The sequence below is a fragment of the Coptis chinensis genome, chromosome 4, assembly GCF_015680905.1.
Source record: "Coptis chinensis isolate HL-2020 chromosome 4, ASM1568090v1, whole genome shotgun sequence".
NCBI classification, from domain to species: domain Eukaryota; kingdom Viridiplantae; phylum Streptophyta; class Magnoliopsida; order Ranunculales; family Ranunculaceae; genus Coptis; species Coptis chinensis.
This window is the reverse complement of record NC_141459.1, coordinates 101,339,560-101,353,392: the sequence shown is the minus strand read 5'-3', so window position 1 is coordinate 101,353,392 and position 13,833 is coordinate 101,339,560. Positions and strand designations below refer to the sequence as shown.

At 32.7% G+C, this 13,833-nt stretch overlaps 1 protein-coding gene across 1 annotated transcript; it reads right to left on the bottom strand.

Moving 5' to 3' along the window:
* Nucleotides 1-916: 916 nt before the first annotated feature.
* Nucleotides 917-4,459, bottom strand: LOC147506316 (L-ascorbate oxidase homolog). The gene is given in 10 exon segments (XM_086604236.1): nucleotides 917-1,179; nucleotides 1,309-1,387; nucleotides 1,494-1,584; nucleotides 1,587-1,858; nucleotides 2,095-2,440; nucleotides 2,786-2,885; nucleotides 3,083-3,353; nucleotides 3,785-3,894; nucleotides 3,991-4,158; nucleotides 4,283-4,459. Coding segments are annotated over 9 exon segments (1,617 nt in total). The 5' UTR covers nucleotides 4,135-4,158; nucleotides 4,283-4,459; the 3' UTR covers nucleotides 917-975.
* Nucleotides 4,460-13,833: the final 9,374 nt, after the last annotated feature.

The window sequence follows — 13,833 nt, the reverse complement described above, 5'->3', positions numbered from 1 at the left end:
ATAGTCGCTTAAATTGCACACAGGTACAAAATGAACAAAATAAAAAAAATGGTTAAAATGTTTGTGAAATTACTTCGAAAACTTGCAAATAGAAAATGTAGGGTTCAAAATGTTTATATGCCCACCGAAAACGAAAAATTTCATAAAAATTTCGCAAAACTTTCCGAAATTTAGTTCATTGGTTTTACCATTGTTAACAAAATGATCAAAACAATAACTTTGTGCATATATTACGTACTACGTACCACTCTTATCAAACGAAGATCTTTAATTAAGTACTCACCATGGAAGATATTTGAAAGCAATATTATTTGAAGGTACTCTTACGTACAGACTAGACAGAGGAAACATAGTGCGAGTATGAAGAAAATTACTGTTAAATTTATCCAAGAAACTAAAACTAAAAGGGAGTGTGAAGGAAAATATACAGAATAAAAACGGGGACCTCAAGTGTGTTTAACTCACCTGAATCGTGATGACGTCCACACCACGAAACCATCGTGCCGACTGCCAACAAACTAGTCAGACTGTTATATAATCGAAATACGATAAAATGAATAAATTGATGGGGTTGCATTTCACGTTCAGGTCAAACGAAATGAAGCGTTTTAGTGTAATGGCCCAGAGTCGATTGTGGAGTACTGACAAACATTTTGAAGTTTTAGTAATTTTTGCCGAATTTTGCCAGAAGAGTTAATTGATTGATTTGAGCTAATTACATCTTTAACTGGAGTCTATAACAGATAATTAATATGACTAAGAAGTAATTCGGAACGAGTAAAGTTCACTAATATATAATTTTCAAACAACAATGACAAATTACGGGTTCAAATAATGTTAGCTATAAGCTGAAAAAATAATCTAAGCAATTTCCTTTTCATTTCTAAATTAATATACTTATTTCCCATTCTTTTCACGCAGTCACACCTTCGTGACATGAAATAACAAGCGATAAATACATAAATGTGTATCTTCCTACGTGTGTCGGCCTTGGGCTTTGCCGCAAAGAATTGCATTTCGAGGAATGTCATACTCTGTGTATAGGCTTCGTTCATTGCTCCATACTCTAAAATACAATTGCTGCCCAAGATACTGTCTTGCCCACATTGAAGACCTTAAGTTCCACATACCCTTGTTGTCCAATGATACGTATATAGCGCTCCAAGAATTCGGATACACCTTAAATCCATAAAATAAGAACATAATTAAGCATATAATTACCAAAAAAATGCATTTTCTTTAGAACTAGACCTATGTAAATGGAGAAATACTATTATGTAAGAGAGTGAAAGTGTAATTTTCAGTTACCTGGACGGTGTGTCTAGTGGTAGCATCATAAAGATTATATCTATTTCTCAGGGCCGCCGTCCACTGGTTATTACCATACCTATAATATTCAAGCCAATTGTCGGAGATCAAAACACTATACTAAATGTATGAATAAAAAGTAGCACAATTACTGACATTTAGAGGAGTTGAATGTATGAACTCACCCAACAACCCAGAAGACTTGACCATCAAGATGCCAGGATTGAATGGTGTTCTCATTGTTTTGGAAGATAATTTCCACATAGTCATGCAGGGCAGTTCAATAACAGAGGTTCCAAAGAAAGCAGATCCAGGAGTAGGCTTATCTAGGATAGTGTTCAAGTTGAAGACTCCAGGGATGTTGAAATAGTCAGCGAGCTTCAATGGGGTATCAGGATTCACATAGGAGACCCTGTTAACTGCATATCTCAATTTTCCATTTATGCGTGAGGCTGAATTAGCCAAAACAATTGTCCTTGCCGGTTTTATTGCTCCATAGTGGAATGAACCTTGAGGATTAGGCCTGGCTGCACTCGCAGTCAAATTCCATCTATACAGATTAGGAAATCATGATTAGCAACTCAAATTTACGTCTATTGATATCACATAATTATTGGAAGTACTTTAATCTTAGTTCTCTCTTGAGTAGTCTATTGATATTACAAAATTATTCCAAATACTTTTCTCTTAGTTTTAGTAATGTGATTTGTGCCATTAGTGTGAGTACCTCCCTAAACAAAATTATTGGGAGTACACAGTTGTCAGTTTAAATTATATGTGGTTTACCTGAACGTTCTTGCTTGTTTCATGGACCAATGCACTTGATAGGTTGGACCAATGGGTAATGGACCTGAAGCTGGGGTATGAGAATTGGAGTAGTGAAGTATTCCAGTTGCAGTGATAATAGGCTTAGTGAAACGCGTTGAAGCAACGATGTAGTAATCTTTGGGTGCTTGATTTAAAGTGACTAAAACAGCTACTGATTGACCGACATGTACATCGAGAGATTCGTACACCTGCTGAACTGTATGAGATCCTTCCATTTCAACTAACTTCAGTGTATGACCCTGAATCCTAAAGTTGAAAGAGGTTGATAAACCCACATTTGAGACCCTGAACATGTATGTTTTTCCTGAAACATAGAAACCAAATATAAGATGTGTGGATGTGATATTTGAAATTTTGATTTGTTTTTTTAGGATATTTTAGTCATATATAAGTAAAATAAGAGGAGGGTGCCACTCACGTGACCAGTTCTAATATCTAATTAACATTCCGTCCAATCAATTTTAACGGATTGTATCAATGGTTAAAATTTGAAAGTTTCATATATTTTTAGGCAAGAAAAAAAAATACATTGTATTTAATGTAAAAAACAACAAAATACATTGTATTTTTAAGTAATTATGTCTAGAAAAAATATTTTAAGAACCTCGATTTTAGGCAAATTACCCAGCAACAAACTAATTTTAATCACCTCTTTCACCGACGAAGGAAGTAGACTTTGGACTACCATTAATAAGGATACCATCAGGAAATGGAAGAGCTTTCCCTGAGTCCAAGGTTTGTTGTAATGCCTGTAAAATTGTGGGCCATATCAGAACAATTTCATCAGAGGCTCAGACAAATTGCAGTTCTTTAGTTTGCGAGCCTTATATGGAGCTTGGCTCAGGTGCTCGCTTCCCAGCCCATTCACATAAATCTCCACTTCTCCAGTACTTGCAATAGGATTTAAATAGTCTCAAAACTGAAAATCTTATTATTATTTGCTAACCTTATGACTGGATTTGTACCAATCACCAACGAGTAGAGTGAAATCTCCAGCAGGAGGGGCGAAAGGGACCGGTATCATGGGCCTTGAGTACACATTGAAACCTCCAAAGCCTCCAGAGGCTCTTTGCATTAATGTGGATAGGAAATATGTAAAAGTTCCAATCTGATCTTTCGCTTGAAATCTGTATTGGTGGCTAGATTGCGGTGGAATTGGGCAATTGGTTCCAAGTACTCCATCTTGCCAAGAGTTCTTCCTCTGGTTGATGCCATTCCTAAAGTTCCATGGAAAATTAATAGTTATTGTGCCAAGCCATTTTGTACTATATTCACACATTGCAGCAAACTTTATGCGGATTTAATTTGTCATACTCAATTCTGTTTGGGATCTAAGAAAAATACTGTTTCAAGCATACCCGGAAAACATAAATTCCCAGGGGAATCCAGAGGAATTTTAATTTGCGCATACTTTTTAACTATGGTTTGACAAGTCCACCAAAAGTTCAGTCACTATTGGATTTCGTGATGTGCATGGCTCGAGTTCAGGTAGTTCAGCTTCATTCTATATAAATGGTCGAGACCCAGGCACCCAGCGGCATGCATCATCTTGCAAGCTGACCGGCTGGTAACTTAAATTGGTCTTGGCGAACTCCTATTTCAACAATAATAGTTGAAGTAAAACAATAACGATAATAATAAACCTCACCATGTAATTAGAAAAGGCTGGTCCAACTTGTTAATGACAGTCACTATGATATTGTCATTGGTGACACAGTCGATTCGAGGTCCTGGAAATTGTCCATTTATAAGGATACCCTGCAAAAAACATCACAAGCATCAAATACAAATCCAATACCCTTTTCCAGTGGAAGTAGTTCATAACTCCCAAATTTAATAAGAACAAAAACAAACCTGTTGAGGGACACCTAATGGAGATATTGGACCATAGGTTACAGTCCATGTGAAGTATCTATAGGGATCTTCTGCTTCCACCACCAGCACACTTAAACAAGCCAAAGCTCCTATGACTAGTTGTATCACGAGTGTCTGTCTCATCTCTAAAATCAAATTCTATATTTTCTGCCAAGTCAAAAAGACAAATTAAAGGTCATGTAAGCATGATTGCCCTTATCACTACCATTGTATTCTGAGCATATGTTGGAAATTTAACAAAGGTAGTAGAGCAGAGTAGAAAATAATGTACCTAAACTTCTTTCTCTAGAAAAAAAACGAGGAGAAAGAACCAGAAGGAAATGGAACCAAGTATTAGCAGTTGGTTGCTTGATATATGAATGGTGACTATAAATAAAGTGGAAATAGAAGAAGTTCATAGTTGCATTTATTAAGACCCCGAAATCAAGGAAGTACAGCACACCAAAAGCACATCCACGGCGCACTTCATGCTTCCTCTAGCTCATGAGTCTCATGAGATTATGCATATATACCGTCATACCGAGTACCAAAGTCGTCCTACAAAATTACATACACGGTCCACTAGCTCAAAGTTTAAAATTCTTGCAATAAAAAGGTTTTGATTAGATTTGATTGACTAAATTTAGACTGGCATGTTCATAATTCCTGAGTTTAGATTGGGCGGTGACATGATTGTTTGGATTACGCGGGAACTTAAGAGACTGAAATCGGATCCAAATAATAAATGCAGCTTACAAGAAACGCGTGGAGAGGCTAAAAGGTATGCAAAGGTATGCTGGGTTCCCTAAATTTTCACTCAATGGTTGTTTTTTTTAAAATATATCTATGGCCTCTCTCTCTGTCTCTCTGGTAAGTCAAAGCCATTACAACTGTTTCATGACCACCTCTAATATACAGTTGAAATGAAATTTGGGACCATTTGGAATGTGCTTTGCGTGGGACCACATTGGCCAGGTCCTTTTTATTAATTTTGCTTAGCCCACATCAAGTTATACTCAATAGTCCATCCTCTATGTCAATCCAACCTTACAATTAGGGGCGCAAAGAACGCTGTAATTCGAGCTTAATGAGCAAAACTTCATATATACAGTTCACACCTCAAGATTGGCTCATTGGCTTGCTTACTAAGATATGGTATCACATATAGCTAAATGAACAAACCCAAGCCAAGCGAGGGACAAACCTAACCCAACAGTCGAGTCCAAATAGCTCGGGAAGTTTATCTTGGATGGATTGGGGATGCCATTTTTTTTAAATACAAAAAAATAGAGCTTAATAGAGCTTCCATGTTCGTGCTCAGGCCGTTTTGAAATGGATATATAGGGGCCTAATGATCTGTTCAGACTCGGCTGGTGTAGTTATACAAACGAGTCAAAGCCCCAGGAGCTCAGCTTACTATCCAGCTCTGTAAAAGAATACTATATGTGACCACATGAATGGTTGAAGGAAACATGATAGATCTTAAGCTTGTTTATTATTGGACGCGAACCCATAACTAAATTTGAAACAAGTGCGGATAACTTGACCTCATGTGCGCCTAATGCCTCTATCAAGTCAATCCAAATTAACAAGAGAAACTATCCAGGACAAATCGGGGAAGGAAGTATTTTGTAAGTACACATATTTTTTTTAATCACTCACAAGAATTGGGTAGATGAAAATTCAAGTATACCCTTGACGCGAAATTAAAAACGGTTCGGGTATATGAAATGTCAAGTATAACCCTAGTATGAAATAATAAACGGCCCGGCCCAACCGAAACGACCTGGTGTATATAGTATGAACAATGATTGTTCATACCTATTTGGAGTATGAACAATCACTATTCATACATTAACATGAGCTATGAACACTCATTGTTCATATAAACAATTATTGTTGATTGTTCATACTTATTTGGAGTATGAACAATCAGTGTTCATACCTCAACATAATGTATGCTCAGTAAAAACACATATTGGAGTATGAACAATCATTATTTATACCTCAACATGACCTATGAACAATCATTGTTCATACTTATTTTGGGTATGAACAATCAATGTTCATACTTCAACATAATGTATAATCAATAAAAACATTTATTGGGGTCTGAATAATCATTGTTCATACATCAACATGAGCTATGAATAATCATTGTTCATACCAATAGGTATGAACAATCAATGTTCATACCTTAGCATAATGTATGATCAATAAGAACACTTATTGGAGTATGAACAATCATTGTTCATACCTACTTAGGGTATGAACAATCAATGTTCATACCTAAACATAATATATGATCAATAATAACACTTATTGGAGTATGAACAATAATTGTTCATACCTATTTTGGGTATGAACAATCATTATTTATACATCAACATGAGCTATGAACAGTCATTGTTCATACATATATTAGGGTATGAACAATTATTGTTCATACCTATTTAGGGTATGAACAATCAATGTTAATACCTAAATATAATGTATGATCAATAAGAACACTTATTGAAGTATGAACAATGATGAACAATTATTGTTAATATCTATTTGGGGTATGAACAATCAATGTTCATACCTTAACATAATGTATGGTCAGTAAGAACACCTATTGGAGTAGGAACAATCAATGTTTATACATCAACATGATCTATGAATAATCATTGTTCATACATCAATATATTGTATAATGTACGTTCACTTATTTGGGTATGAACAACTATTGTTAATACATCAGCAGAAGGTATGAACACTCATTGTTCATAATAAAATGACCAAAAGGATAAAATTGGAAAATATTTATTTTAAATCCGGACCATTTGTCCTTGAGGGTTATTTTCACGCGAAAAATTGGTTTTCAGAGTTATTTTCACACGAAATTTGTCCTTGTGAGTGATTATAAAAAAACTTTGTCCTCTAGAGTTGTTTTGAATCGAAATTGAGTCTTGGGACCAATTTCTTGTCAAATTAAAAAGAGGTCGGGCAAAGCCTAACAACAGATAATCAAGTGGTATATATAGGCAAACCCAATTGGATCTCCAAATAGGAGTCTTATGATGTCACTTATTATAAATTTGAAACAACCTTAATTAGGAAACATGCTCCTAATTAAGCCAAACTCTTGTAACACCTTTATCACATGAATACAAATTGTTAACTTAACTATTAAAAATAAATAAAAAAATAAAAATAAAATACTTCTGTTTTGATATATAGAACTTTCACTAGTTGCATACCTCCATGCATATATGGTATTTGTGTATTATAACCTCAATGCTTCATGGCTTATAACAGGCACCTTCACACCCAACCGTCCCTGGCTATGTACTTAAAGTTAACTTTTCCGTCCAATTTGACTTTGTTTAAAAAATTATCGATCTGATCATGCGCTCAAAGGTTTTGTTCAATAAGTTGCACATGTTCGGGTGCAAGTAGTATATAAATTGTGCTTGGCATGTGTCAGGAATTTTGTATGCAGTAACATCTCGTAAACTTTTGGATGAAGCTTAGGCGATATAAGTAGTTTAGACTAGATTTTGGACCCGGGCATACGCCCGGGATCTATTAAATATTTTGTGTGCTGAAAAAGTTTTTACAAAATGTTTTACACAAATTTTCGAATCAGAATATATTTTTATTGAAAAGAAACCGAAAGAAGTTAATAAGCAGCGATTATGGTACATAAATACTTGGAAACTAAGAGATCAAATTGAGATAGCCTCTTCAGTTTGTGGTTTATGATATTAATCCATAATTTTCAAATATAATTATCTTAAATTCGATCTAGCTTGTATAATAGTTTTCTTAGATTTATGGTGATTTAGCGGCAAATTTTTGAATCATAATATATTTTTATTGAAAATAAACCGAAATACATTAATGAGCAGCGATAATGGTGCATAAGTACTTGGAAACTAAGGGATCAAATTAAGATAGCCACTTCACTTTGTGGTTTAGAATATTAATCCGTAATTTTTAAATAGAATTATCTTAAACTCGATCTAGCTTGTATAATAGTTTTATTAAATTTATGGTGATTTAGCGGCAAATTTTTGAATCACAATATATTTTTATTAAAAATAAACCGAAATACGTTAATGAGCAGTGATTATGGTGCATAAGTATTTGGAAACTAAGAGATCAAATTGAGATAGCATCTTCACTTTGTGGTTTATGATATTAATTTGTAATTTTTAAATGGAATTATCTTAAACTCGATCTAGCTTGTATAATAGTTTTATTAGATTTATGGTGATTTAGCAGTAAATCATCACCGCTCAGCTTACGTACTAATGTGTACAAATCACTAAAACAGATTGATTGTTTCCATATCCTCAAAGAATACACTACTCCCACTTGAAAAGATTTGTCACATGAACGTGTCCTACGAACGGGTGCCGTTATATTAAATTATTCTAAAAAATATTAGCAACTATGCATAGCTATGAGATATGAAAATTATATTAATTACTCATTTAAATTTCTTGCACCACTATGCATAGCTCTATAAAAAGGAATCATCAAACCTTGATAAAACTCATCGATTTCTTTTTATTATTAGGTTTAACAATAGAAGTTTGATTGAAGTTTTGTAAGAATGCCTAATGTGGCGAAGATAATATTAAAGCTACTTGAATAGCAAGACATTCCCAATCACAATAAAAGAATTATGATAAACACTACTTAAATTGTAAAACTATATTTGTGGAGATATTTATTCCTCCTACATATAATACAAATATGTTTTAGGGTTATTAGTTCAATGCATTTGCATCAAGTTTTACGATTTTCCATTAATTATTCTTTGAGGTTGTTTTTAATGTGATGCGTTGCATCTAGTTTCCAAATTCTCATTAATTATTCTTTGAGGTTAGTTCAATGCAGTTGCATCAAGTTTCCGATTTCCCATTAATTATTATTTGAGGTTAGTTCAGTGCAATTGCATCCACTTTATGATTTTCCGTTAGTTATTTATTAAAGTTAATTTAGTACAGTTGTATCCAGTTTTCGATGTTTCGTTAATTAGTATTTGAGATTAGTTCATTGCATTTGCATCCAGATTCCAATCTCCCATTAATTACTCTTTGAGGTTAGTTCAATGCATCTGCATCCAGTTTCTGATTTCCCGTTAATTGTTTTTCTAGGTTAGTTCGATAGTTTACAATTTCTATACAGTTTGCATACATGTAAGACTCTATTTTTATAAACTTACTTTCATTTTGGGTTCCTAATTACTCATGTGAGAAGGCTAAAAAAGCAGACATTTATGCTTTGAGGTCAGCACGATGCAGTTACATTCGACTCCTGATTTCCAATTAACTATTTTTTAGGCTATTTCAATGCATTTGTATCCAATTTATGATTTCCCATTAATTAATCTCTGATTTTAGTTTTATGCAGTTGCATCCAGTTTTTAGTTTTCCGTTAATTATTCTTTGAGGTTAGTTCAATGCAGTTGCATCCAATTTTCGATTTTATGTTAATTGTTCTTTTAGGTTAGTTCAATGCATTTGCATCAAGTTTCCGATTTCCCGTTAATTATTTTTTAAGGTTAGTTCAATGTAGTTACATCAAATTTATAATTTCCCATTAATTATTCATTTAGATTAGTTCAGTGCAGTTTCATCAATTTTTCAATGTTTCATTAATTAGTCTTTGAGATTAGTTCATTGCATTTGGATTCAGTTTCCGATTTCCCGTTAATAACTCTTTAAGGTTAGTTCAATGCATCTGCATTTAGTTTCTGATTATTTATGCTTTGAGGTTAGTTCGATGCAATTATATCCGGTTTTTGATTTCCCATTAATTATTCTTTGAGATTATTTTAATGTATTTGCATTTAGTTTCCGATTTCCCACAAATTATTCTATGAGGTTAGTTCAATACAGTTGCATTCGGTTTTTGATTTTATGTTAATTATTTTTTGAGTTTAATTCAATGCATTTGAATTGCATCCAGTTTCCGATTTCCCATTAATTATTATATGAGGTTTGTTTGATGTATTTGCATACTGTTTCCGATTTCCCGTTAATTATTTTTCAGGGATTTGCATCCAATTTCTAATTTCCCGTTAGTTATTATATGATGTCAGTTTAATGCAATTGCACCCAGTTTCCGATTTCTAGTTAATTACTTTTTGAGTTTAGTTTATTGCATTTGCATAAAGTTTCCGATTTCCCGTTAATTACTCTTTGAGCTCTATTATGTATTTGAATCCAGTTTCCGATTTTCTTTTAATTATTCAATGCAGTGTGTAATATCAACTTCTACTGATTCATCTGTAGTGTCTTTGGAAACATGACATAAAAAGTAAATTATGCTTGATTTACTATGTGGGATCATCGAAGATTATCCAGTTCCCAATTTTCCATTAATTATTATTTAAATTATGCATGACTCACTATGTGAAATATTCAAAGATTATCTATGAACGGGTGTTGTTATATTAATTATTCTGAAAAATATTTGCAAATATGCATAACTATTATATATTAATATTATATTAATCACTCAACCAAATTTCTTATAACATGAAAACCTCACTCTCCATTAAAAAAAAATAACTCACATTTGATAAAACCCTTCAACTTTATTCTGTTGTTTAATAATAAAAGTTTGATTGAAGTTTTATGAGATTGTCTAATAAGGTGAAATTTATATATATTGAAGCTACTTGAATAGCAAAGAGTTTCCAATCATACGGAAAGAGATAAGATAAACACCATTTTAAATGCAAAACTATACTTATCGAGATATTACCACAATATAACCCAACTATGTTTTGAGGTTAGTTCAATGCATTTGCATATAGTTTTTGATTTTTCGTTATTTATATTTTGAGGTTAGTTCAATGCAGTTGCATCCACTTTTCAATTCCTGTTATTTATTTTTTGAGATCAGTTCAATGTAGTTGCTTCCAGTTTCTGATTTCTCGTTAATTATTCTTTTCGATTAGTTCAATACATTTGCATCCAATTTCTAATTTCCTGTTAATTGTTCTTTGAGATCAGTTCAATGCATTTGCATCCAGTTTCTGATTTCTCATTAATTATTTCGTGAGATTAGTTTAATGCATTTCATCCAGTTTCTGATTTCTCGCTTATTATTTGATAAAATTGCATTTGCATTTAGTTTCCGATTTCTCGTTAATTATTGTTTGAGGTTAGTTCAATGAATTTGCATCCAATTTTCGATTTCCCGTTAATTATTTCTTGAGGTTAGTTCAATGCATTTGCATCCAGTTTATTTTTTTGAGATTAGTTCAGTGCAGTTGCATCCGGTTTTCGATTTCTTGTTAATTAATTTTTAATATTAGTTCCACGCATTTGCATCATGTTTCTAATTTATAATTAATTTTTCTTCGAGGTTAGTTCAATGCATTTGCGTCAAGTTTCCGATTTCCCGTTAATTTAATCTTTGAGGGTTAGCTCAATGCATTTGCATCCAGTTTCCGATTTTCAGACAATTATTTTTTTATGTTAGTTTGATGTATTTGTATCAAAGTTTTGATTTTTCGTTAATTATTCTTTGAGGTTAGTTTAATACAGTTGTATCCATATTCCAATTTTCTATATATTACTTTTTAAGATTAGTTTAATACTTGCATTTGCATCCAGTTTCCGATTTTCTGTTAAATATTATTTGAGGTTATAGTTTGATGCATTTGCATCCAGTTTTCGGTTCCCCGTTAATTGTTTTTTTTTACGTTAGTTTCATTCATTATTATATATATATTTTAAAATATTTGTCATTATTGCTTTGCCGTTATTTTTTTTTAATTTTCTATTATATATTTTGTGATGTTATTTTTTGTATAATTGTTTTTAAGTATGTTTTGAGGCCATGTTAAGGATATATTCGAAATAAGTCGGTGTTTTATTAAAATTGTATGATTTGTAATAGGGAATTAGTTTCTACAAATCACATATTTTTAGCAAATTTTTTTATATGATCAAATATATAAGAATTGGAACACTAAAAATGTTTGATTCGTAACCTTTTATAAATCACCTATTTTTTTAGCAATTTTGTTTATCTGATCAAATATATAAGAAGTAGAAATACACTCCAACTCTCCAAATATAAGAATTAGAAATACACTAAAACTCTCCAAAGAGGTTCTATGTACTTGAGATTGTAGGCTATTAGAAAATATTATCTTTCATATTAGAGTTTCACATAAGAGAGAGAAAAAAAAAACTAACTCTCATATTAGAGTGCCACATAGGAGAGAGAAAATATTCTATTAGAGGTCTCTGCTTTAGTATATAGATAGTAGATTTCAAGTCAAATATCCATGATAAATAATGGGACGAAGTAGGACCGGTTCAAGCCAAAATATGGCCTTAGGAGATGCCTTTATTTCCTAGGCCATCTATAATCACCAAAAAAATTCACTATATATTCACAATTTTATTATAAATTAAGAACCAAAATTCAATATCAAAACACAAATCAAACAAAAACGACGAGAATTAACCAAATAAACATCAAAATTATAAATAAATAAAATAATAGATTTATATTGAAATTTAAAAAAAAAAAAAATCAAGTTTCGCAAAAACTACGAGTATTAGATGATGAATTGACGATTAACCATTTAAAACTCAAATAGTGAAATTGATAAATAGTTAAACTTGAAATTGGTGAAATAGAACAAGTGATAGAGAAAGATTTAATTAGAGAAGTGTAATAGCAATTTATTTAATTAAGACAATTTAATTAAGAGAGAAGAAGAAAAGGCATAGAATGTGGAGATTCTTTCACTAAACGTGAGATTTCTCCATTTATTTTTATTCTTCTATTGAAACAATTTGATTAAATGAGCACTCCCACAAAAACTGAAATTAGCCATTGGATTCATATTAATACTTCAAGATGTCATTTGTGCGGTGGACTATTGGATTGTATACACTCCAAATTAATTCACTCCGAAATTTAGTGGGAGAATAGAAAACTCATTTGCCATTTGTAAACAAATTGACTTTCATATCATTTTTTAGTGTTTTTTTCTTTATAAAATTAAGTAATAATAAACAAATATGTGGACAAATTAGGTAATATGAGGCCTTCCAAATTTGAAGCCTTAGAGCGGCTAAATTGGGATGCTAAAAGGCGCCACATAGGTCTTTTATCATGTCCAACCATATTTGGTAGCCCAAAATCAAAAAACCATTTCAATCACACTTTTTAGTAGTTGTTAAGTTCGGGTAACGAACGGCAGAAGTTCTGCCATCTGTCTGTTAAATTAATTAAAACAGGAGGCAGACGGTATAGTTTCTGCCGTCTGTACTTAGATAACCAACAGACAGTAGAAACTACGTCGTCCGTCTCTCGAAACTTATTATGGCAGCTGCTAGCGAAGGTCTTAACTTTGGCTAGATTTATGACAACTTCCAAATTTAAGACCCTTTTAACAGCTCTATTGGAATGACATTTTTGTGGTTGGGGTGTTATATAGCCCTTTAGTAGTCTATATAGCACTCTATTGGACTTGTTCTAATTAGGCAGCCGCCTGACTTGCCTAATGGTTGAGCCGGGGACGAAGGGCAAGTTTATCAGCTTATGCTTCGAATCCTTCTTCCATGGGGATAGCAGAGGCATCTATCACTTCGCATTTGACTTGCTCACTGCAATAATGACAAAGCTTATGTGGCTATAGAGATTGGGGAATGCAGACGCAATATGGAGGCGATTAATGTAAGGGTGGCGGGATTTAATCCCTATTCCCCAATTATGCTTGTGCACTATTTTCTTCAAATTTTTTTTGGTGCAATGGGCCAATATATGGTTGACATAAAGGTCTGTGCGAAGAAGACATGCCATAAAACATAGACG